This window comes from Mesocricetus auratus, unplaced genomic scaffold (genome assembly GCF_017639785.1).
Source record: "Mesocricetus auratus isolate SY011 unplaced genomic scaffold, BCM_Maur_2.0 Super-Scaffold_15014, whole genome shotgun sequence".
NCBI classification, from domain to species: Eukaryota; Metazoa; Chordata; class Mammalia; order Rodentia; family Cricetidae; genus Mesocricetus; species Mesocricetus auratus.
The window spans coordinates 26,962,813-26,990,305 of NW_024429186.1; the positions used below are offsets into that span (position 1 = coordinate 26,962,813).

The following is a 27,493-nucleotide window of genomic DNA, read 5'->3' on the forward strand; positions in this document are numbered from 1 at the left end:
TTGTTCTCTTCATTTATATATGATTCTAAAGATTTCATATTCTCATCCTTAGAGATTATCTGAATGGCATGTAAGTTGTCTTCCAGAGACAATGTTCTATCTGCTAGCTTGTCATTAGTCTCAGATATGAAGCAAATTTTTTCTGTTAGTATTTCAATTTTATATTGTATTTTTTTGCATTCTGTTTGTTGATTCATCAGACATGGAACAATTTTTTTCTGCTAGCTGGTCAGTTTTATGTTTCATATTTTGCATTCTGTTTGTTAAATCACCATTGCCATTTTCAATGTTCTGAATCCTTATTTCTAAGCTCTCATTTTAGTTTGTAAAGTATTTTCAGTAGTATGAACCCTTTTTACTAGGATCTCATTACCAATCTGCAAAAATTTGTATGGTTTCTGTAAGTCCCTCATTTTTAGCTCTATTGTCCAACCATTTCTTTAAGGGTATTATATGAATTATGAAGCTAATTGTTACCATGGGTGATATACATATACATATATACATATTTATACATATATACATATTCCAGGTAGATTGTAAGTCTCTTCTAAAACCCTATCCATATAAGAAACCAAAAGGTTTTCACTTCCTGTATGGTAATGTTACCTGCCATTGCTATGTATAGAATTTACCTTAAGTAGATTCCTGAAATGTAGAGATCTGGGCGATTGTTGGCTTGTAGGCAACCTTGCAACTTGGTGGGCAAATCGAGCGGAAAAAAACCTGCTGTGACTCAATGCCTTGAGCTATTTTCTATTGGCACACTCCTGCAAATCCAAGGCTCTCAAAAGGCACAGTGAAGTACTGGCTGTTCCCTGGACAGGCCGCAGAAACTGTGCAGTCAACTTAGCAGCTGGAGCAAAATGCAAAAGCTGGGTCTGTATAGTCAGTCAGGAAGTGTCCGCAGGGACCTACCCAAGTAAATGTTGGGTGCCAATTGAAGCCAAGGATGTAATTATATCACCAGACTCAAGATAAATGATAAATGGTGTTTACAGGGACAATTACTCAGATAAATACAAGGAATTGCCAGAGTACTTCCCTGCTCTTCCTACCAGATCTGCTGATCCACAAGAAAGAGCCACTTTTGTCTGCCTGAAACCATACCCAAAGGGGTGTGGCCGCTTTTCAGGTCCACAGACCAGATGCCTACACACTAATTGTGAATTATCAGTAGCTTCATATTAGTTATAATTTGACTTAATGTCTAAAGCAATTAAAAACATAAAATACTTTGGATATACCTACTTGATTTGGAATGATGGGTGATCTGAAGCCAAACGAGATGCTGCTCTGGTATATTATAAGTCCTTTACTAGCACAGATACCATTAAGAGGCATACCCAGGCTTTATAACATGCAAATTTAGCTGTTTGTGTATTACTCCTGCAGTCTTTATTGTTACCTTATCTTTAGAGAAATTTTAATTTGATAGCATATCACTTTAAGTGGCAAATTAACTTGTTTTTTATATGTTTGTTTCAGGGAGCTTTCTATAAGGGCATAAAATGAGAGAAGCGTATATTCATCCTCACAAAAGCATTGATATCTCTGGTACACCCTTTGAAGTTTACAAATAGTAAAATTATCTCTGTAAAATATAAAGTTAAATCATTCCTATGTATTCTGAAAACGGTGTTTTAGGTGCTGATAAGTAACATGACTAATCAAACAAAAGCCACTGTTAGTGATTTTCCTCCCTAAGTCCACTGAATGCATTTGATTTGCTGTATTTCACTTAGGTAAAGACTGGGTTCTTATCAAATGTACAGTCTCCTTGCTAACGATAGCAGATTAGAGTCTGGCAAACTTTTGTCAGTTCTGTGTTAAAGAGCAGGGTAGTTACTGCCTTTAATGTGCACTAGGTTTTTGCAGAAAAGCTGTGCAATTTTTCATTCATTAGTTTCTAGTTATAATGAAAACATTTAGCTGACTTAAAGCACCATAAGTGGACAAGGCTCATTTGGATTCTGAAAACAGTGTTTTAGGTGCTGATAAGTAACATGACTAATCAAACAAAAGCCACTGTTAGTGATTTTCCTCCCTAAGTCCACTGAATGCATTTGATTTGATGTATTTCACTTAGGTAAAGACTGGGTTCATATCAAATGTACAGTCTCCTTGCTAACGATAGCAGATTAGAGTCTGGCAAACTTTTGTCAGTTCTGTGTTAAAGAGCAGGGTAGTCACTGCCTTTAATGTGCACTAGGTTTTCGCAGAAAAGCTGTGCGATTTTGCATTCGTTAGTTTCTAGTTATAATGAAAACAGCTGACTTAAAGCACCATAAGTGGACAAGGCTCATTTGGATTACAGTTTAAAGGGACACAGTTTTGGCAGCAGGGAAGGCATGGCAGCAGGAACCTGAGGGAGCTTTCTCCTATTCACTCAGGTACCCCAGCAGTGGGATGGTATCACCTGTATTCAGGGTCTTCCCTTCCTCAGTTAAAGCTTTTTTGTTTTTTGTTTTTTGTTTTTACGAGACAGGGTTTCTCTGTATTGTTTTGGAGGCTGTCGGTCCAGCCCTGCCTCGAACTCACAGAGATCCGCCTGCCTCTGCCTCCCGAGTGCTGGGATTAAAGGCGTGTGCCACCACCGCCCAGCCAGTTAAAACTTTTTAAAAAAGATTTTATTTATTATGTATACAGTGTTCTACCTACATGTTTGCCTGCATGCCAGACGAGGGCACCAGATCTCATTATAGCTGGTTGTGAGCCACCATGTGGTTGTTGGGAATTGAACTCAGGACCTCTGGAAGAACAGCCAGTGCTCTTAACCCCTGAGCCACCTCTCCAGCCCCCCAATTAAAGCTTTGTGCAACAGCCTCATAGTTATATCCAGAAGTCGTTCCTATTGTGATTCTAAATGCTGCCACGTTGACAGCAAACATTTATCACTACAGGCATGTATTTTTAAAGCTTTGAAATAATTAGATGTTTATTAACAAATCAAGGAAAAGAGGCTTCAGGTATTTTATTGAAATTCCAAGTTCATTGGTGGCTTTGACTTCATTTTGCAGCACTTTCTCCCTGTCAAGTGTGCTGAATCACAAACTGCGAAGGACAGGGTAGACTTCTGAGCCCACTAAAGATGAAGAATCCTGGGAAACCTCTCAGACTTTTACCCTATGTGTTAACTACTTGCAACCTGGATCAACTGAAAATATGCTAAACACAATAACTGCCACATTGTAGCATAGGTTTGAATCTGCTTTCATGCCACCTGTTCCTTTTCCACTAATCTCTCCCAACAAAAGCAAGTACTATGGGGAGGAAGATACCACTTAGAGCCTTGTATTAGTTACATGATTTGTCATATAGGGTTTGGCTTTCAGTTATCACAATCAAAAAAGAAAAAACAAGAAAACAAAACACACCATCGAGGAAACAGAAATCGCTATGTAGATATTTATATGTTAACAAATTAATAATTACACAAATAATTAGAAATTATAAAAAGAATTATTCTGAAATCTTATAACCTATATAAAATAGTTGAAGTTAGTAGCTGAACAGGTAGGGTTTATGGCTTCATGAAGAAAACGCATTCCATGTTTTTACCACATTGACTCTATCCTTGTTGGTACTTGGTTGGCTTCAGTTGAGCTATTAATTCATTCATGTAGTTCTCTATTGTTCTGGTTAGTTTTTATCTTAAATTCACACAGGCTAGAGTTACCTGAGAAGTCTCTCTTCTTCTGAGGTGAAGTACCTCAATTGGGATAGGTTGTGGCCACATCTGTGAGGTATTGTCTTGACTGTTAATGGATGTGGGAAGGGCTCAGCCCACTGTGGGTGGTACCATACCTATGTAGGTGGTCCTGAGCTATATAAGAAGCCTAGCTGTTTGAGACAGAGCAGAACAATATTTCTCCATTTTTTGCTACTTCCTGCCTTCACTTCCCTTAATTATGCGTTGTGACTTGAAGATGGTAAGCCAAATAAAATAAACACTGTCCTCTCCAAGTTGCTGTTCATTCTAGTGTTTTGTCACAATAATAGAAGAACAATCTAGGATCACTGTGGTCAGGGTGGTAGAATCACTCTTTCATGACATCATATAGAAGTGAATGGCTAATAGGTAGCAATTGCTTTCATCCTACAGTTCTCTCAGTGTTTAGATTAGGCTGCTCTACTAGTTCCATGCTCTTTCAATTTTCATTTTAAAGGCTAGTTTTTCTTGGTGTTTCTTTTAGCCACTAGAATATAGTGCATGTATGTTTTCTGGTTTCAATTAAATTTTTATTTTGTTTTTTGTTATGTGAGACAGAGTCTTATGCAGGCAAGGCTATCCTTGAATTCACTCTGTATCCAAGGATGACTTTGAACTTCTGATCCTCTTACATGCTTGGATTACAGGAGTGTGCCAGCATGCCCAGTTTAAGTGACTGGAGATCAAACCCGAGTTTTGTGCATTTGCATTGTAGGAAAGTAGTCTATCAACTGAGATACAACCCAACTCTTGGTTATTCTCCATAAGAAATCAGATTATAATCTTACTGAATTTTCATTATTTATTGAGTCACTTTTCTCTTTCTGTCTTCAAGGTTTTCTTGAGGTCTGTCTTTTGACCCTTTTGTCATAACACATCCCATATTTATTCCTCTTGGAACTCCTTGTACATGTAGACTAATAGTTTATTTCCACTTCTGGAGTTTTTAAGCTTTTGCTTTTCCCACTATTTTTCTCTTCCTTTCCATTTGATATTCTTATTATGTATGTTTGGTTTCTTACATTTCTCTGAGGTTTCATTCGTTTTAAAAATTGTTTTTACTTGTCTTAAGATTGTATGGACTCCATTGATTTTAGACTCTTTGTCAATAAAAATTAACAATTGAGATGTGGATTTTTTCATTTCAGTTTACAGCCATACTTTCTAATTCCAGATTCCTCATTAAAAATGCAGTTATGGTTTGAATTGTAATGTTATTCATGGGCTCTGTTATTTGAATTCTTTTTTTTTGAAACAGGGTTTCTCTGTATTGTTTTGGAAGTTGTCCTGGAACTTGCTCTGTAGATCAGGCTGGTCTTGAACTCACAGAGACCCTCCTGCCTCTGCCTCCCAAGTGCTGGGATTAAAGGCATGCACCACTAATGCCTGGCCTATTGAATTCTTGATCCCCTAGCTGGTGAACCTGTTTTAGAGCAGTTGTAGAACCTTTGGAGTAAAAGCTGTGGTTGGTAGAAGTTGTGTCTTTAGGTCAGGCTGCAGCAGCCTCACCTGTTCCCGGCTCAAGGTCTTTCTTCTTCCTCTGCTGCTGAGATGTTAGTGGTGTCTGCTGCAGGCTGTCATCAACTCAACCTGTCCTTGTGTCATGATGTACTCTACTGTATGAACTTTGAGCCCAAAGAAGTCCCCCTCACCCTATGTTGCTTCTTTTAGGTATTTGGTCACAGCACCTAGAATAGTCATAATACAAGTGGCTTCTGCCTTTTTATGGCCTTATTTGATGAGATATTATTATACCTTTATCCATAAATGGGTTCTTTAACTCTTTGAATATAATAGCTGATGTGGAGTCTTTGATAAATTCAACATCTGAACTCTCCCTTAAAGGATATGTCTATGTTCTTTGTCACTTATGCCACACTTTTATATTTTGTAGGATATCCTAATTTTGATGAAATGGGATATTTTAGATAGTATTTGTATTATGTACTTCAGATTCACTCCCCATCATTAAAAAAATAATTTAGTGAGTTGGATGAAAGACTTCATTTAAACCTTTTTTTTCTGGCCAGTGTGCTATGTCTGATTTCATGTCTACATAATGCTTACAGTTTTTATTATCTGAGATGACTAGGGCTTTAGCTGGGATCTTTTGACACACTGTTTTCCTGATTTCCCCATCAAACATCTGGCACATCCAACTCTGTTACTATTTTATACATTATTAGCTTTCACCAAATTTAAGGTGATTGGTCTTTCATAACAACATATTGAAATATATAATGTATTGCTCCATAATGGTGTAGTAAAATAAGATTACAGGTTAGCTTATGTTGAATTTCTCATTGTTAATGTATGTTATGAAGTTGGGCATAACGGCATTTAATTTGTCCTAGACTTCTTTGTGACGACATCAGTATTGGGGATATGCTTTTCATTAATGCCTGTTTTGGCCTGCTACATTACACAGCAGTTTGTTCCACTTCATTCAGAACGATCCCCAAACCAATCTGCTTGAGGCAGAATCGGTTTATACAATATAGATCCATGTTTTCTGTTCTTTAAAAATTTTAAGATTTCTTTTGTTATTTTATGTGCAGAAGTGTTTTGTCTACAAGTATGTATGTGGACCCTGTCTATGCCTGGTGTCCACAGATATCAGATCCCTGGTACTGGAGTTATAAACACTTGTGGGCTGCCATGTGGGTGCTGGGAATCAAACCTCTGCAAGTGCAGCAAGTGTCCTTGACCACCAAGCCATCTCTCCAGCCCTGAACTTTCTTTTTTCAAAGTGTCAAGTTAAACATCAAGTGTTTTACGGCTGAAATTATGAGTCTAATGGAGTGTGGAAAAATGAAGACAACACCAATATACTTTAAGATATATGTGTTAGGGTCAGATTTCCATCATGTATTGCTGGGACCTAGAAGTTAATTTTATGCCCCCTTGTGTTTTAAGTTAAACATTGTGAAGAAATATATATTTAAAATCTCTATAATGAGCGTAACAGCTAATCAAATAAGTTAATATTTCATTTTTTCACAGAGATGAATGCACTTAATTAGTTGAACATTATTTCCTGTACTTTGTTTAGGCCTGATATGATGCTTCATTAAAAAGTACAAGCTGCTATATGGAACACATGTTCTCATAGGATGTGTGGAGAAACAGTTATTTTTAATCACTTAGACTTAAGGGACCTAATATTTTGGATTAGTGTCTTGTATGCATCACTCTACTTATTAGGGGGAAAATGATAACAGTGTGTGTGGTTAAAATTAATATGCTAGAAATGGAATGTTATATAAAACTCTTTTGACATGGCATTAAAGTGACCCTTGATGTCTTACTTTTCCCCATAACTTGGTTTAATGTGTGTTTTGCATGAGGTAAGAATTTACTTCCAGATTTTAATTGTGCATTCTGCTTTACCATTCCTGTATTTTAAAAGAAATCTTATATATTATGTGTCAGTGAGTGGCCACCTCATTTAGCTTCATGTGGACATGTTTCAAAGCTGTGGACTTGCCCTGATTGACTTGAGTTCTTTTGTTCAGAGAGGCTTGTCTTAGTCCTCCTGGCTGGACAGTTGATGAGCTGTTCTTTCAGTGTCCGTTCATAAAACACCAAAGTTATCCTGAAATGACTGAGTTCATCAAGACATGCAGTAGCTTGTCAGGCTAATTTCCACCTGAAGTGAGAATTTCAGATGAAACTCTGTTAAATCCATTAGTTATGTTTTCTGTGTAGTGAAGGTCAGACTTTATAATATTGAACAGCTCTAGGTCTTTTTGTAACCTTAAGTGTTGTTAACATAATTACCAGACCAGGTCCTCCCAGGCTTCTAAGAAGCATTAGAAGCTGATGCTGTAAAACCCTTAGAGGCAAAGAGTGTCTCCTTCACCCTGGGGCAACGTGACTATGGGTTCTTTGACCACCATTAGTGGCAAAGAGGGAGTAAGGATATGACCTCTGCCTTACTTCTGCTTTCCAAATCTCTCTCTATCACATCTGTCTTGTGCTGGAACAAGTGTAGCTCAGGAGAGTTTGGGGGGAGGTGTTTTTCATGGGGTCGTTATTAAGGATAATTTGTTGAATTTCTTTCAGATGGTAGTTTATTTATGTGAAATCTTATTTCCAGTGGCTTGTTGACCATTGTTTGCTTTAGGGCTATTGCTTTCAAGTTTTCGAAGAACAAAGCTTTGAATGCCAATGCTTGAGATGCCATTTTGTATTAATGTGCTATTCCCGTATGTTCAGATAGGTGCTATTTTTCACTGCCATGTGTTTCTAGAAACTGAAATATTGTCCGGAACACATGTGTTCTTACCAAAGATTTGTAACCAAACAATTACTCTTAAAGTAAATTTACTGAAAATATACAAACTTTAACTCACTATAATAATTAAAATGTAAGAGTTATTCTTTATGGTCCATTAAGTAACCATAATGTAAATATCTGTATAATTTTGTAATGTATACTTTTTATTGTGGGACATTTAACAGTGTGCATAGAGCTATAGCTATTATATGTTTGACATATATGTCTGTGCGCGCGCGCACACACACACACACACACACACAGACACACACACACACACGCACACGCATGCACACACACACACCCCTACCTGACAGGGCAGCTACTAGAGACATTATAATTGATAGTTACTTTCACCCCCCTGGTGAAGGGCTTTTCTCTCCAGTTTTTTCAGATGTTATAAACCTGGAAAAATTGAGAAAATTTAACAAGTGACCTTTTCACTAATTTTCAGCAGAACACACAAGATTTACAAATGATTATATTTCCATGTAGCTACATCTAGTTTTGGAATTACTTAACAAACACTGTGACATCATGTTAGTTTGAACCCTTAAGTCAGCTTTTGTTTGGGAGTCTTTGGGAGACCTTTCTTTTTGGTCCCATTTACTTGTTTATCTTTTCTTTGTTCCCCATTGTTTTCCCAAGACTTTTCCTCTATTGACATCAAGGTTCATAGGGACGCGGTTATGAAAACTGCCCAAGGGGAAGCAGAGGTCAGGAGTCTAGGTCCACTGCTGCTTTGGCGATGGTGGGTGTTCTCCCACCATTCTCCCATTGGCTGAGATGGACATTCTATTTTCAGTTTCTGTTCCGTTTCTCCATCCCCACTTCTCTTAAGCAATTTCATTAGCAATGTGAATTATCTCCTCTTGCTCACCTGGTCAGTACCTAAGGGAGTTCAGGCAGCTTTTCCATGGACCACCATTGCTAATTAGGAAACTTTGTTTGATAAAGTGAAGGCACTGAGGGATGGAGCATCAGTACGTACTTGGCAGCTGGAATTGTGAAGGAAAGTGAGATTTGGGATAGAGAAGGAAGGGTTGCTCCTATATAGCCCATGTATGAAAAGTAACTTAGCTCTCCATCTTCCCTGCAAGGCTGTCTGGTTTTCTGGTACAGCAGAACATAGAACCATACCATCACGTTTGTCTTTTTAACCTAGCAGCTTGCATATTCTGTAGCACAGTAAATGTTTATTGCATCAAACAGAAACATGCAGAGAATTTCCCTTAGAAAAACTGACAGCTATTCTTTTTCCTTTTTAAGTTTCTTGAATGCTACAGGTTGTTCTTACCTGTTATAAGCCAGCTTTATTGACTTTGTTGAAATTGAGTTGAACTGAAAAAAGAATCGGTTCTAAAGTCCATTCCTGCTTTAAATGGATAATGTTCAATTATTTTTAATGTTGCCATAATATTTTAATATGCGAGTGTTAGCATAATGTCCTTTAGTGATTAATCTTCCTCAGTTACATGTCTGATCAAGTTATTCCCGTGCTGGGAAGCCTTTGAAAGATCCATGTGGATTTTGGCATCCCTTCAGCTCAATTTCTGACCTTAGTTTCCAGTCTTTCTTTAGCCTTTTATAGCTGTCACTGTCATTGGCCATGAGCAGAGGCTCATGGTGTAGACTCCTCTTTATGCTCATTTCCACTCCTTAGTCAGATCTTCTCTTCTTCACATTTCACGTTGCCTGCTAGTCTTCTTTTCTGTCTTCCTTTTGAAGTCTTACTGAACAGAATCTGCTGACTAAAATCATGTTTCCACCTACTCACATCAGCGTGTCTCACCCCCAGTCAGCAATTCTTGTGCTACGCTTTCCTCAGTACCCAGCATATGGTCTTCAGTCTAACATCGTAGGTAGTATGTGTTTACTTTTGGTATGCATCTGTCTGCTTGTATTCATTTATATGTGCCTTTTTGAGACAGGGTCTTGCTGCGTGTCATAGTTGACCTGGATTTCACTATGTATCCCAGACTAACATTGAGTTTTTGTTAATCCACCTGCTTCAGCTTCCCAAGTATTGGGATTACATGCTCAAGAGCCAGCATTACCAGCAAGATATGAAGTCGCCCTCCACCCTCAGTACTGAGGGTTGAACCCAGGGCCTTACACATTCTAGGCAAGTGCTTTACCACTGGACTATGACCCTAGCTCATGGATTTTATTTCAACCCCAGTCAAGCCTTATCCTGTGGTTCTTTTTTCCCCCAGTTTCTACAAATTTCTGAAAATATCTGTGCATTGTTATTTATGTAATTCCTATTCCAGGGTTCCTTTCTGTTTCTTGCCACTCATATCGATATTAACGTTCTTGAGCCCATAGTCAGGTAAGTAATACAGTGAAATAAGTTGACTCATAAGGACTTATGACTAGTTCTTTCTGTGTCAGATACCTTTTTTATCTTGTGTTGATCACTCTGCTTCAAGTTCCCCTCCCTAAAATGTAGCTATTGTACTAATCACAATGTGGCCTCTGTTAGAGATAAAAGTGTGTTCATTCTTTTTCAATATATTTTTTTAACTTTTTAAAAAATTTTAAATAGCTTGTCTTACATGTCAATCCCAGTTCCCTCTCCCTCCCCTCCTCCTGCACCTCACCCCCATCCCCCCCATCCTCCCACCCTATTGCCAATTCCTTCCACATAGGGGATATCTAGAGTCTATCATTTCATTCAGGGTAGGGTCCAGGCACTTCCCTAAGACTCCAGGCAGAGAGAGCAACCCTCTTTGTGTTATGGACACACGATGTCTGTTAGTATTTGAGGGATAAACACTGATCCACTGCTCAGAACCCCATAGGTAGCCCAGGCCTCCTCATTGACTCTCACATTCAGGGGGTCTGGATCGGTCCCATGCTGGCCTCCCAGCTGTCGGTCTGGGGTTCAAGAGCTCTCCCCTGTTCCGATCAGCTCTCTCTGCTGGTTTTCCCAGCCCATTCTTTGCCAATTTGCTCATCGCTCCTCTCTCTCTGTCACTGGGTTCCTTGGGTTCTGTTCAGTATTTAACTGTGGGTGTTTGCCTCTGCTTCCATTAGTCACTGGATGAAGGCTCCAGGATGGTTATAGACATCAAGTTCACTATCATGAATAGGCATTCGAGGTGGTCTCTACACTATTTCTTAGCTTGCCAGTTGGTGTCATCCGTTTAGATCACTAGAGGTCACAATGGTGCCTGATCTGTCTTCTAACCTATGATTCCCTCTTCCCCTTATCTTACCCCCCCCAGTTGACCTTCCTGTTCCTCCATGTCCTACTCTCTCTAGTGTGTTCATTCTTAAGTCCCTAAAATGTGCCACACACTCTTCGTGTGCTTTTGAGATCTTGTGTGGGCTGTGACTCTTCTGAGAGGCTGATATTTTTTGACTTATTTTGTAAATTGAATAGCTTTGGTTCAAGGAGAGTAAGCTGCTCCTTTCAGGCCACAGAGTCCCAGAGCTGGGATTTGAAGTCAAACCTGTGCGACCCTTACTACTATTTACTTTGCTTAAACAGTGTAAATAATGTGGTTTATGCTGAATGTTTGGTTTCGATTTTTTTGTGTGTGTGTTAGAGTTTGAGTTTTGATATCTGTTAGGCATATGGTGCTTATGGGACCATCCCATAGTTAAATCCCATAGTTGAAGCTTTTAATGAGTTTCCTAATTGATGACATTTACAAGTATTGTTAATTCACTGCTAGAGGGATTGTGCATTTCACATCTAACTCCACTGGGAGAGAGAACTGAATACTCACTCTTATTTTCTGTGGGCTTCAGCCTCCATTCCCTTTTCCTTTGCTGATTTTTCTTGGTATCCCTTCATCTTACTGAATTTAATCCACCAATGCCTGGCATAAGTCTGACTTAAATATATTGAGTCCTCTATATGCTTTGAGATCCCATCACACCTGAGGTCTTTAACATAAGTACATATCAATATTTCCTCCCCCTTGAAGAATGACAATAGAAATGGAATTGGGTTATGTAAAGTTTTAGGCTTAGTCGGAAGATCCAATAATGTTTTGATATTGTATGAGAGGGAATTCTTAGTTAGGTGGGGGTTTTGGTGTTTTTTGACTTTCTCCTTTGATAACATTTAAACAGGGAATAAATGCCAGGAAGTGATATGCTGCAGGGGCTGAGACAATTCTCTATCTTCTAAATATATAGAGGTCTTCAGAGTAGAAGTTACCGCTAGGAAATAGCATTCTTGGCTTATTTGTATACTGATGACAGAGTCCTACAGAGGTCAGAGAAGAATAGAGATTGTTCATTGGTAAGGTTCAGAATTGTACAGGTAGATTGTTTTGTTAGTGTCCTACCTTGACTGCCTCAATTTAGCCTATGAAGGAAGATCTGGGTTGCATGTCAAAAGTGGGTGAAAGATGGTCGAGTTTCAAATGAGGTAATTTGGAACGACCATTGTATAAATTGGATTTGTGATTGAATTGACTGTTAAGCCTGTGTGATCCACCCCCCCCCCACCTTATGAGATTCAGAGTTTGTGGTAGCGATTAGGAAACTCCCTAGTTCATCCATAGCTGATGATTTTGTTGATGAACAATTTAGAAAGAGTTTGAGATGTCAGCAAGAAAATGATTAAAGTTAAAGAATACGGAGGTTAGGAACCCAGGTTTGAAAGCTCACACAAAGGATGCCAGGTGGAGAGGTCCTATCCTTGACATTGATCGAGTATAGCAAGCAGGAAGGGAGTTGAGGAATTGGGTAAATTGGTAGTTAGCATCTACCCAGGGAAGACTTTGCCTTAAAGAGGACAATTCTACATGAAGATGGAACTGTGTGATTGGTAACTAAAGATGTATTGGATTTAGGGTCCTTTGAGGACCAGGTTGCAAACAGGGACCCTGAAATCAGACTATGTCTAGTGCCTGTCTTTCACATACGGAATGTGTGACCTTGGACAAGTTTTGAAGTAGCAAGTCTTGGTTGCCTGCCACCAAAACGAAACAGCATGGAGCCCTGACTGAAGGATACAGACTTGTAGACAGTTCTGTGTCCTGGTTCAGCTTTCACTGTTGTTGAATGTGATTTGGGGGGTTGGTTGTGAATACCTTCCCAACTAAATTGTCGGTTTCTTTGGTATTTACACTGTATCTAGAAACCAGGTGTCTGATACAGGGTAGTTGTAATTGCCAAAAGAGACAAGAAGGAAACATCAAGTTTACTTTTGCTGTTGTTGTCAAAGGTGGAATCATGTGGTTGATGCTCATTTATGATGTTGATTTCTAGAATATTCGTAAAGCTTTTAGAATAAGGGCAAATGGCAAACCACAATCACTAGAGTTTTCTGATCTCAGCTTAGAATTTTCCATGCAAACAAGTGCACAGTTCTCAGTTTACTATTTGATTTGGGCGGACAAAGGAGTGACTCATGTCTTCCAGGCTGCCTTGAACTTGGCGAACTGAGCAAATGCAAACCTGTTGCTCTGAAAATAACCTTTTTTTCAGGGCATGGATATTTGTTCAAAAAGGAATTTTTGTTATAAAAGTCAAACTGACTTTTCACTTATATTGAAAAAAGTTTTCTTTTTCTTATATAATATATCCTAATTATGGTTTCTCTTCTCTCTATTCCTCCCAGTTCCTCCCCAACTACACTCCCATCTGGAAACTTCCCCTTTTTATCTCTCATTAGAAAACAGACTGATAAATAAAATAAAATAAAATATAATGAGATAAAGCAAAAACTAACACATTGGAATTGGATAAAACAAACAAGGAAAACAGCCCAAGAGAAGGCACAAGAATTAGAGACCCACTTGTTTGCACACTTAGGAACTTATAAAAACACTAAACTAGAAACTGTAACATATACACAGAGGACTTGGTGCAGACTTGTGCAGGCCCGTACATGCTGTCTCAGTTTCTGTGAATTCGTAAGACCTTTACTTATGTTGATTTAGAAAGGTTTGTTTTCTTGATGTTCTGTATCTCCTCTGGCTCTTACACTCTGTCTCTTCTTCTACAGGGTTTCTGAGCCCTGAGGGTTAGGATTTGATAGAGACTCATATTTAAGGCTGAGTGTTCCAAAGTCTGTGACCACACATTATGTCTGGCTGTGGGTCTCTGTATTTATTCCCATTTATTTCAGAAAGAAGCTTCTCTGATGATGGCTGAGCAAGGCACTGAACTATGAGTATAGTAGACTATCATTAGAAGTCATTTCACTGCTAAATGTATGTATCATCTATCTATCTGTCTGTCTATCTATCTATCTATCTATCTATCTATCTATCTATCTATCTATCTATCTATAGAACAGTAGTGTTTGGTTTTACTTTAGGTCCCCGGTTTATCTAGTCTCAGGTTCTTGGTCAATCAAGCAGTGTCAGACATGGGTTTCATCTTATAGGATGGGCCTTAAATTAGATCAGAAATTGGTTGGTTATTTACACAAGCTTTGTGCCACTATTGCCCTAGTTTATCTCGCAGGCCAGACTTCATTGTAGATCAATGGATTTGTGGCTAGACTGGTGTTTAGGTTTCTCTTTTATTAGCATGCAGAGTACAGTCCAGTACCAAAGATTGCAGCAGGTAGGAGTGAAGTCTCTGCATAGGCATCAGCTCAAACCTTTCCATGTAGTTGTTGTCTTCAGCAATGACATTTTGCTGTCAGTTTATGGAGAACAACTGGTAGTCTTAGCAACAGTCTGCATTGTTTGGTATTCCCATGGGACCCCTTTGGCCAACAACTCAATTAGATTAAGCCAATCCTAGTACTGCGAGCTTCATTTTGCATTCAATATTTAATTACCCTCATATTGAATATTATTTACCATGATTTAGTGTACGCTTTCAAATGTAAAAGTTACCCACCTTACCCTGTTTGAGAAAAGCTAGATACTTTCCTTGATGAAAGAAATGTTCTGAATAAATTTAAGTTTATTTAAAACTGTATACTGCAATAGTTCTTAACAGCATGGGAGAACTGTTTAGACTTATATTTACATCACTGTAGCTGGAAATAACTGAGGCCACTTTACAGGGAATCTTTGAAAGGAACTTTTCAACACAGAGTTACCAATATGGTGCTTCTGTTATCAATGTCATGTTATTATTACTGATTTACTGTTTTATTATAATAAGTTTCATGTGCTGCCAGAAAGTGAAATGCCACATAATTGCTTCTAACAGTTTTCTAATAATCTGACACATTAGAAGTCACTGACTTTACTTCAGATGAACAAAGCAGTAGGTATGCTTCTACTAAAATAACCTTTTTCTCAGCACTGCCTTCTAATTTTGTGACAATTAGAAAGATATAGTGCGAAAGAGAGGCAGCAGTTTACCCCCAGTTAATTTGACTTTTAAATACACAGAAATGAATCATACATTCTAGATTGTGAATGGAATCGGGTGGTAATGGCTTTTGCCTTAGTGACAGGAGAGTGTCTTGGTTTTCTTGCTACGCACCCAACCTTGACAAGAATTTAATCGTAATGTTCCATGTGGTTAATTCCAGACTCTAACACGTGACTTGGCAAACAAGGAAAAACAGCAATTGCAGATGTTGGATCAACTTAAAGAGATCCAGAATCACTTTGAGACCTGTGAGGCCGATCGTAAGCGCTCTGACCTGCAGATCTCAGAGCTGAGTCACCACGCAGAGGATGCGACCAAGCAGGCAGAGCACTACCTTAGTGAGTTCCAGAGGTCAGAGGCCCTGCGAGACGAGGCCGAGAAGAGGAGGGAAGACCTGAAGATGAAGGCCCAGGACTCCATCCGCCAGTGGAAACTGAAGCATAAGAAGCTGGAGCGGGCACTGGATAAACAAGCAGAGACCCTTGACCAGCTGACAGACAAGAACAGCCAGGTATGAGGCAGGTTCCTAACCCTTTGTTCATTCATCCTGTGAGCAGACACTGGAGGACCATGCTATGTCTGCACCTACCATGGCACCCTTGAACAAAAAGCCAAAAATATTGTCTAGTTGAAGGCAAAACATTATTTAGTGTTTAGATTTTCCAGATGTTCTAAAATATTTCAATATTTGGTGGCTTTTCCGAGTTGAGGCCTCTTCTACCTTCTCTCTCAGTTTAGCTGATGACTTCCCTAATTTGAATTATTTTTCAATCTTCTAACTTTCCAGAGGAAAAGTCACTCAGTCTTCCCCAGCATTGCGGCTCTCTCTCTACGGCATATGTTTTCCAGTATTTTGATGGCAGGCCAGGATAGAAAGGAAAGTGTTAACACTGTAGTAATGACTAACACGTTATTCAGTCACTGTAAGTTGTAAGAGGCTGATCTAAATGGGTGACATTGACAATGGCACTGTCAGAGCAGTGCCTTCAGATCACAGGGCTCCTTATGACTATTTTATGCTGTCCTCATAGCGACACAAAGCCTTGTGCTAATCTTGCTATGTATTCACGTTATCTTGTCTCTTGAACAATCAGTGACTTTAAGTAGATTTAATGCGCCCATGTTGATTTTCAAGTATATCTTTGGTTTGAACTAAACACAGATGTTAAAAAGAATAAAAAGCAAAGATTTTTGTCCATGCTTGGTCTGGGGTTACCATGTATGCTTTGTGGTTTGTCAAGAACTCAAAATAGTCCAGAATGATCATTCGGTTAAGTTGGAAATAGTAACAATAGGATCAGAAAAGGAAAATTCAGGACAGTTATATTTATAGGATCAGTTGACATTAGTTACAATGGCAGGTGCTGATTTGGGGTCAAATGTCATGACTGTGATGCTTTACCTCTTAAATATGCATGCATTCTACACATTTAAGATCCGGAAGCCCATGCTCACTGTCTAGTGCTTTTTCTTTTAACTCTCTGGCACACAGTAACTGTGTGTCAGGAGGAAAAGCAGTCCTAAAGCTTTTGGGCTCAAATATAAATTGATTTGATCCTAGAAAATTCCTTTACTTTGATTACACTGTTGCCAGTCTGGCCGGCCGCTGGTTCTATGAACATGCCTGTAAGGGAAGGCAGCCAGAGAGCAGAGTTGATTGACTGGGAACTCTCTGGGGGTGTTATTTCACTAAAGGAGTTTAGAAGGGTCCATGTCACCAGGCAGTATCCTAATTTATGGTGCTGAGTACTTGTTAGGTTGAATTTTTAGAATACTACAACTTTTTTTTTTTTGGTTTTTCGAGACACTACAACGTTTTAAACAATCATTTCCCACAATATTCCTGATAAAATTATTTTTATCAGTGATCATTACTGATGATTAGCAGAGAAGTAGTTTTAAAGTGATTGCTGCAGTTAGGGTAGGATTACAATTATCACAGCAGGCATTGTAATTTATCCTTTAAAAACCTTAAAAACTAATGTGACATGTCGAGATTCAAGCAATGATTAATCAGGGGAGAAAGGATTAGAAGTGTTTCACTGGGCTCCAAGTGTCCAGTAAATCTGTGATGTACAAATATGTAGTGAAGAATTTTGGAAAAACTTAAAAGTGTCTAGCAGCTAGGATGATGCCTCGTACTTGCAGATATGAGGACTTGCGACTGGGTCTGGAGAACCCATGTAAAAGCTAGGTACAGTGGTACACATCTGTCATCCTATCACTGGGAAGGAGACAGGTGCATCCTCAGGGCTTCCTGGCTATTGGGATCAGCCAAAACACCAAGCTCCAGCTTCAGTGAGAGTCCCTATGGCTCCTTAACTAAGATGACATCCTGATGTTGGACTGGGGTCATAGGTCAGTGGTACAGTACACACTGGGCATATTCAGTCACTCCTCCCTCTTTAACAACTGGATTGCAGGTATTTGGCTCGGTGTTTAGCTGTGGGTCTCTGCTTCTGTTTCCATAAGCTACTGGATGAAGGCTCTCGGATGGCATTTAAGGTAGTCATCAATCTCATTATAGGGGAAGGGCATTTCAGATAGCCTCTCCCCTATTGCTTAGATTCTTAGTTGGGGTCATCCTAGTATATCTCTGGACATTTCCCTAGTGCCAGATTTTTCTCTAAACTTATAATGGCTCCCTCTATCAAGGTATCTCTTTTCTTGCTGTTCTCTATTCTTCCCCCGACTCAATCTTCCTGGTCCCTCATGTCTTCCTTCCCTTCTCCTAACTCCCTCTCCCCTCTGCCCACGCTCCCAATTTGCTCAGGAGATATTGTTCCTTTCCCCTTCTCTGGGGGACCATGTATGTCTCTCTTAGGGTCCTCTTTGTTTCCTAGCTTCTCTGGAGGTGTGGATTGTAGGCTGGTTATCCTTTTCACTATGTTTGTCTTTTTGTGACTGGGTTACTTCACTCAGGATGGTTTATTCTATTTCCATCCATTTTCCCTGTGAATATCAAGATTTTATTGTTTTATTTTCTGCTGAATAGTACTCCATTGTGTAAATGTACCACATTTTCTCTGTCCACTCTTTAGTTGAAGGGCATCTAGGTTGCTTCCAGGTTCTGGCTATTACAATAATGCTGCTATGACAGATGTCCTTGTTGTATGAATGTGCATCCTTTGGGTATATGCTTAAGAGTGGAATTGCTGAGTCTTGAGGTAGACTGATATAGTTTTTCTGTTTGTAAAATGATTCTATGCCTAGACTGTTTCTCTTTGTAACATAATTTATATTCTGCTTCACTTAAAAGTGTGTTAAAAAACTAAATGCTTCTTTTCTCTTCAAATCCCCAATTCTATTCTTCTTACATATATTTATGTATGGAATCTTAGTCACGTGACCCCAAACCATTTTACTTGCTAAAGGTATGTAATTTCAACTAAAATCATATAATCATAGAAAAATGGCATAAAAAAAGCAAACAAGTCCAGGACACTTTCTTCCCTTCAGAGAGAGGACATGATCAAGGCCCAGGACCATGACCCACCAGAGTCATGTCCAGATGAACACGCAGGCAGACTGCAGTGCATTGAGCCAGTGATGTGGCTATCAGTTAGGGTAGTCTCTTGTCAGTTCTCTTTCCAGTTGCTATTGGAAACCTTTGGTTATCAAATGTGCTTTGAAAAGAAAAGAAATCTGAGTTTGGTCGCAGTGTGGGTGTGTGTGTGTTTTCCTGAAACTTTCCTATACTGTTGTTAGTACAGCTAGTATTCACTGCGTTTCTTGTCTTCTCCCGCTGAGTTGGCAGAATTTTCAGCTTGCTTATGTATTGAGCTTCTTGCTTGATGGTGTTTGACTCTAAGAATCTTCATTTGCCATCTCTTCCATCTGTGAATTTTCCCCCTGCTGAGATGTTATATCCTGTCTCATGAGACCTGAACTGTTTAATAGTTTAAGGTAAGAAGATTTCATTGCTAATGTGTTCTCCTTTTTGAGCCTATGAGATGCAGTTTGGGAAAGCACATGCATTTCATTAAACCTCCCTTATGAACCTCTTAGTAAAATTAAAATGGTGATATGGACATTGGTGTGAGGCCTTCCTAGAGCTATCTTTTTTTCTGCTCCTACCAAAGTTTTGGATAATGTCATTCTTGTGCTCCCCTGGATAGAACATTCTTTTCTCATTCTTACTCCTCACAGCTTCTCTCCCTACACCCCCAATTATTTTTTTTCAATACCTGTCTCCCTCCTATTTCATAAAAGTGATTCTTGTTGTCATTGTGTAGAGTTGTTATGGTCTCATTAATGTCAGAGTCTCTCACTTCACTGTTGGCCTATTTTTCAGTGATCTTCAAGTCATTCTTCTTGAGCTACGGATTCCTACAAGTCAGATGATTCTTTGTTCAGTTTCTGAATCTTCTGGCATACATCAGTTCTTGAATTCACTTAAAAACAAACCAACCAACCAACCAACCAACCAACCAACTACACTTAGCTCTTAGCCAGAAGCAAATATATGAATATTACTTGGTTTTCAGTATCTGTATTACTGAAGCAAATCCCAGATCTGACTAGTGTCCTGTAACTCTCCAACTTGGGCTGTCCTTTCTCATGTGAACTGATATGATTTTGGAACACTGGGAAGATGGTGATCCCTAGAGAATCGTAAAGTAGCAGAGCCTAGGATTCAAAGGATTGTTACTAAAGTCATTGTGTTTTGGAACCTGTTGCATTGTGAGAAAAAGGAAGATTCTTGCTGTTTAAACCAACATCAGGAGGAGAATGTTCTGCCAGATAGAGCTTTGCCATGAGACTTCAACCTTCATTTCTATCTGAAAGCCTCTAGGCTCATGGCTAGGGTATCTGTGGTATCTTTTCCAAGTATGGACCCATGTATTTAAGCTGTGTCCTCTTAGAATCTTGTCACATTATCCTTACGGGGTGTTTTCATCTTCTTTAATGAACTAAATATAATGATTCCCTTAAAAAGGTGTTTTTCTTTAATTTCTGTGAACTGTGTTTTTTTATTACAGCTTATTTGAGGCTATTATCTGTTGTAACAGAAGGCCACAGACTAGGGATGCACAATATAATTTTATTGGGCTCACAGTTCTGGAGGCTGGGGAGTCCAAGAACATGTTCTAGCATCCAGAGAAAGCCATTGTGCTGAGCCATAATGTAAATTAATTATTCTTTTCTTTGAAGATAAATGATTAAAAAATTTAAGCCCATGGGCTTATTTATGGTTGAACTGATAAGTAAATTGAGTTTTCTCTGGTCAAAGGTCAACAGCTTAGTCACTCCCCCTTTTTTCCTTTTATTTCTTTCATTTATGTATATATATGTGTATAGTGTGCTGAATGCATTTTCCCTCATAGCCTCCTACCCTTTATTAACTCTCCTTGTTTGTCTTGGTCTCCTTGTCACTCTTGACTACAGTTTTACCTCTTTATTTGTGTGTGTGTGTGTGTGTGTGTGTGTGTGTGTGTGTGTGAGCTTTTATGTAGCTGTATAAAGTCTAGGTAACTGTTTCAAACTCTTTCAGACTCTGAACCTTAATGTTTGTCTTATCGCATCAGTCCTCTTTGCAGCCGGGTTCCAGGAGTTCAGTTGATCATTTGGATTAGTACATTTTGACAATAGGTATTTGAATACATGTTCATATTAGTGTGTTAGTATAATATATGATTTTACATAGCTATGTAATGATTGTATCCTTAGCCCATTTCTAGCCTAAAATTATTTTTCATTAAAATATGAAAAATATGATCTAGTCAAATTTTCTTTTCCTTGTGTATTAAGTTTTAGTTTGTTACTTGCAGGGGCTATGGTAAATTTCTCAGTAACCTTTTCTTTTCATTTCGCATTTGTACCCCTCTAGATTCTAAAAGAGAAGGATGAACTGAAAAGCCAGCTTTATGCAGCGTTACAACAGATAGAGAATCTCAGGAAGGAACTCAATGATGTCTTGACCAAGCGCGCCCTGCAGGAGGAGGAGCTTCACTGTAAGGAGAAGAAACTCAGTGACCTTCAGTCTCAGCAAGCTGAACTTGAACTGGAGGTCAAGAATTCCCTGGACACCATCCATCGACTGGAAAGTGAATTGAAAAGACAGAGCAAGATGCAAAGCCAGATCAAAGCCGAAAAAATTCACCTGGAGGAAGAAATTGCAGAGCTGAAGATGAGCCAGGCCCAGGACAAAACCAAACTTCTTGAGATGCAAGAGTCCATCAAGGACCTGAGTGCCATCCGAGCAGATCTCGCTAATAAACTGGCTGAAGAAGAGAGAGCCAAGAAGGCTGTGCTCAAGGACCTGTCTGAACTGACGGCCCAGGCGAAGTCTAAAGAGGAAGAAACGGCTACCATTATCACACAGTTAAAGCTAGAACGAGACGTTCACCAGAGGGAGCTGGACGATCTCACGTCATCACTGCAGAGTGTGAAAATGAAGCACGAACAGAATATCCAGGAGCTGATGAAGCACTTTAAGAAAGAAAAGAGTGAAGCCGAGAATCACATCAGGACACTGAAGGTACCTGTACTCAATTATCTTGACGATACTAACATAGCTTTTTTTCCGGTGGCTCATGAAGTTGATAAAGCAGAAACTTTTTGAGATCATTCTGTATTCCCAAGCATTGCAGGGAAGATAAAACCAACAATAAAGAGGTTTATTCATGCCTGTTCAGCCAGGTTGAAATGAGTTATAGCAGCCACCTGGGAGCATCTATTTCGGGGCATAGGAGCCTTTTAAGGAGAACATTTAGCTATTTTGGGAGTTCAGGAAAGGTAGAGGTGGCAGTAAGTCCTAGACCTGAGATGTGCCCTCATCCAACATTTATGCCCTCCTAAAATACAAAGGCAAAGACTTGTCAAGGCCACAGAAGCTGTAGCCACAGTCCTTATTCATACCGTAACTAAAGCTACACAGCCTATAGGTTGTGGGAACCCAAGGCCTCTGTGATTTCCTCTTTCTGTTTTAAATCAGTGCTGCCTGGGCAAATTCCTAATTGAGATTTCTTGTATTTGTGGAAATGCTTTAAACGTCTAATGACATTGGCATTGTCACTATGTGGAGAAGTTATTGATGCCACATGGTTGTCAGGTGTGTTAAATTTATCCATCTCCCTGCTTTGCTTTTTCTCTGTCATATTTAATGGTATAGGTTACATATTCCTTATATATGTTTGTAATTTCCCTTAGTCAGATCGAAACTCATGAAAAGTTGAATTTGTTTCAGGTGTATGATCAGAGCCTCAGATCGTTCCTATACCTTGCACATATTTGTTTAATAGGTGAAGGAGTAGATAAATATAATATAAAATTCTATATTTTATAATATATAATATATAAAATAAAATAGAGAAATCATTAAAGTTTCACAATCATTTTTCTTCAGAAGTTCTTGCAATGCAAGTACTACTGTAGCAGTACTTAAAATTAAGAGAACATGCTATTGAGTAGCTAACACAGGTAGAACACTGTATAATAAGTTCCTTCCCAGTTTTGTTTTGCTTTCTGGGATTACCCATCTTAGGACCATTAACTGATGTGGCAGATCAGAATGAAGGATAGACCAATAGGTGAGGTTTCACTAGTAGTCTGACACCACAGTGCACTATTGTTGCATGCTGCTAAGAAAAAAGTACTGTCTCCTACATAAGGAACTGTGATACATAAGCTAACATCCCAAATGGGAGATGGGGAAAATCTAAAAAAAAAAACAAAACACATTATTTATTAAATATTGTACAATAGCCCTTTAGAATGATGAGGACATGAATAAAACTAGAATTAGGATTGTGAAGAAGAGTTCATATTACATGCTGATTGAGTGACTACTACAATAATACTATTAGAAAATATTTTTGAGCACTTTGTGTCAGTTCAACTATCAGGACTTTATATGAGCTAATAGTTGAATATATCATCCCTGACAATAGTGTGCATTGATTTCTCACTCACAAGGAAATTGACACATAAGTGTTAAGTCATAATAACATGCCTGGAGTATGGTAAAGACATGTTTTGAACCCATGTAGTCAACCACCTGAGTTGTTACTTGGCTCTTCTGGGAAAGATTTAGAATCAAAGCCAACTGGATAATAAGTGTGGTGGGTGGGTGAATAATGTCACTATTTGTGAACTTAGAATATTCAAACAGCACAGGAATCCAGAGAAAAATGGCAAATCTAGTTTCTTTTTTATTTATTTTATTTAATTAATTTAAATTTTCAAATCTAGTTTCTTACTGTGTTTACTTATGTGGGGGGGACTTACACTTAATTATGAAAGACTAGATATAAAGCTCTTGAGTACATATAGTGTCAGGAGGTGGGGGGAAATTGAAATTAAAATGAAGTTAAGCAGGAACTCATAAGCATTAGGTTCTCTCACAAGATTTAGGACATTGTACAAGTAGAAAGAGGAGAGAAAATCTTCAGAATGCCAACATTTAAAGAAATAACTGAGAACGAAGGTTTAGAGACTACATGAGGGACAGGAGGAGAATCAGGAGAAAATGATATCTTGGAAACCCAGGAGGATATTTGAAGAAAAGTATGATCAAGGGGCTGGAGAGGTGACTCAACAATAAAAACACTGGCTGTTCTTCCAAAGAACCTTGATTCAATTCCAGAACCACATGGTGGCTTACAACTCTATACTTCTAGTTCAAAGAGATCCAATGTCCTCTTCCAGCCTCCCTGGGGTCCAGGCATATCCATGGTGCACAGAAATACATGCAGGAAGAACACCCCTACACATAAAATGAAAATAAAATATTTAGTGTCATATGTGATCAACTAAAAGAAATAAAAATGTGTCCATTCTATTTTACAACAAAGGCCCACGAGGAAATGTAGGGGTCCTGGATCTAAGACAGGGTGGTCTGCATTCGACAGTTGACAAAAACTCTCTTTCTCTGCAGGCTTCAGGCTTTGGAAGATACTGTTGAGGATGTTCACTGATAGGGATAATCTAGAGGAGTTGTTAAACTGGGAGAAGTAGAGTTGAGCAGCAATGGACTGACACTTGTTGGGAAGACTGGTTATGGATCAGTGTGGAGGCTTGTGAGTACTGCCATGCAATCAGAGTAGAAGAATAAGCATTTCTTGTAAATGAAAGAGAGAAGCTGGAGCTAAAGGTCCAGTTCTAGAGTTTCTTTCTTTTTTTTTGTTAAATTTAGCTAAAAATTCTTCAAGGGCAGATTTTTAGAGTTAAGGTCCAAGTAGTCATCCAGTTGGTTTCCATTGTGAATGTGGCTGAAGGATCTGAAATAGAATAAGTAATTCTGAGATTAGCTTGATGGGTGGACATGTGGACATGTATGGTACTATAATGAAGGGATTAATTCATCATATGTCAAAACCTCCATCAAGAGGGTGATTGGTCCATGAGCTGTTGTCAGCAAGGGCAGGGGTATGGAGGAGTAGTGTGAATCTCACAGGAAGGCTGGGCTTTGCATGATGGCGATCATAGAATGTTTTGTCAGTTGTATGGGGCAGTGCCTTTGCTAATGGTTCTTCTCAAGGAGCTTATAGTTTTGAGGGTCATTGAAAACCAAGTGTCCTTCATTCTCATCACTTCTGCTTACCACTGTTAATTAGGCTGTGTGTTAAGCTTCAGGTTACTTACTGAGAACTAGTAATCATTTGTGCAGTTAGTATTGGTTCAGGATTATCTCTACAGGAACAAAATCCCTCAAATTAAGCTGGGAAAACACATATAAACAATTGGAGGATATGAATAAATCCCTTCAAGACACCTAAGATACCCAAGAAAAAACAAACAAACAAAAAGGTGAAGGTAACAAATAAAACTGTTCAATACCTGAAAATGGAAATAGAAGCAATAAAGAAAACACAAACTGAGGGAATCTTGGGGGATGGAAAATCTACTTAAGTGAATAAGAACTACAGATGCAAGCACCATCAACAGAATATAAGAGATGAAAGAGAGAATCTTAGACATAGAAGATATAATAGAAACAATTGATTCACCTGTCAAAGAAAGTGTTAGATCTAAAAATTTCCTGATGCAAAACATTCAGGAAATCTGGCGCCCTGGATAAAAAGCAAACCCAAGAATAATAGGAATAAAAGAAGGAGAAGAATTCCTGATAGGCCCAGAAAATATTTTTAATAAAATCAGAGAAGAAAATTTTCCTAACCCAAAGAAAGATATACCTATAAAGGTACGAGAAGTTTACAGAACACCAAATGGATCGCAACAGAATAGAATCAAAGAGAACAATACAAAAAAATTAATGAAACTAAGAGCTGGTTCTTTGAGAAAATCAACTAACAAACCAACTAACAAAGATAGAGAGAGAATATCCAAATTAACAGAATCAGAAACAAAAATGGGACACAATAAACACAGAGGACATCCAGGCAATCATTAGGTCATACTTCAAAAACCTGTACTCCACAAAGTTGGAAAATCTAAAAGAAACTGACATTTTCTTGATAGATACCACTTAGCAAAGTTAAATCTGGAACAAATAAACAATTTAAATAGACCTATAATCCCCAAGGATCTAGAAACAGTTATTAAAAGTCTCCTAGTCAAAAGAGTCCAGGGCCAGACAGTTTTAGCACAGAATTCTATCAGTTTCAAAGAAGAGCTAACACAAATCCTCTCAAATTATTCCACAAAATAGAAACAGAAGGAACATTGCCAAATTCATTTTATGAGGCTACATTCACCCTGATACCTAAACTACACAGAAAATTGGGAAATGACTTACTTCAGGACCTAGACCACTCTTAGACATATATCCAAAGGATGCTCCATCCTACTACAAGGACACTTGCTCAACCATGATCTTTTAAGCTGTACTCATAATATCCCAAAACTGGAAGCAACATAAATGTCCCTCACCTGAAAAATGGATAAGGAAAATGTGCATGTACACAATGGAGTATGACTCAGATGTTAAAAATGACATGAAATTTGTAGGCAAGTCTATGGAACTAGGAAAGACCATCCTGAGTGAGATAACTCAGACCCAGATAGACAAACATGGTATGTACTCACTCAGAAGTAGACATTAGCTGTAAAGTAAAGGATAGTTATGCTAGAATCCACAGACCAACAGAGGCAAAGTAATGATGAGGACTCAAGAAGGGATGCATGGATCTCCCTGGGTAAGGGGAATAGCATAGGTTTTGTGAGTGGACCAGGGGTGGGTGGGCATGTGAACAGGAGGGATCAGGTGGGGGTGGGAGAGACAGAGGGGGAGAGTCCTGGGAGAAAGAACTGGAATTAGGGGTCTATGCAGAATCCTGGTGTAGTGGAAACCCCCTGGAACAAGAGCAACCCTAGAAAAGATTTGTAGTAATGGGGAATACAGGGCTAGATTGGCCATCTTCTATAACCAGACAAGGCTTTCAGCAGGGGGATTGGTGCATCAACCCAGCCACAAAACCTTTGAGGTTCAATCTGTCTTGCCTGTAAGATATGCTGGGACAATGGTGAGCCAGAACTTGTGGGAGTGATCAGCCCATTATTAGTCCAACTTGTGGCACATGCCAGTAGAGGGAGCCCATGACTGACACTGCCTGGATGACTAGGAATCAGAAGCTGAAGAGCCCAGAGACCCCAGATAGAACCAAACATGACTGGCAACAACAACAACAACAACAAAAAAAATGGCCAATGAAATGATTTCTAATGATATTCTGTGATATTCTGCTATATTCATAGATGGGTGCCTAGTCCAATTGCCATCTGAGGGGAATCATCCAGCATGGTATGGGAGTAGATGTGGAGACCCATAGTCAAACACTAGGTGGAGCTGGGGGAACTGAAGAAGATAGGTGCATTGTAGGACCCAGTGGGTTCAAGAGCACCAGGAGAACAAGGCCCACAAAATCAACTAAGCAGGGCTCTTAGGGGTTCACAGAAACTGAAGCAACAAACACTGACCCTGTGTGGGTCAAAGCTAGGTCCTCTGTGTACACCTTATGATTGATGTTTTTGTGGGACTTCTAACCGTGTAAGTGGGGGTGTCTCTGACTCTTGCCTGCTCTTGGGACCCTCTTCCTCTTGTTGGGTTGCCCAGTTTTATTGTAACCTGTTATGCCACGTTTGGTTGATAGCCTGTGAAGTCCGCTCCTCTTCTTTTTCTTCAAGGGAAACAGGAGGCTCTGGGAGGACTGTAGGGAGAGGAACTGCCATTGGAATGTCAGGTATGAATGAAGAATAAAACTTAAGAAAAAATATCATTCATACATTTAGTTCTT

General features: G+C 39.0%; 1 protein-coding gene across 9 annotated transcripts in view; it reads left to right on the forward strand.

Annotated features, from left to right (window-relative positions):
- Cep128 (centrosomal protein 128) overlaps window positions 1-27,493 on the forward strand; it is a 345,498-nt gene that overhangs the window by 98,028 nt on the left and 219,977 nt on the right. For all 9 annotated transcript variants that reach the window (XM_040742677.1, XM_040742676.1, XM_040742670.1 and 6 more), the window contains 2 exons: window positions 15,457-15,807; window positions 21,127-21,777. In XM_040742677.1, the coding sequence (XP_040598611.1) occupies window positions 15,457-15,807; window positions 21,127-21,777 (1,002 nt within the window). The remainder of the gene's footprint in view (window positions 1-15,456; window positions 15,808-21,126; window positions 21,778-27,493) is intronic.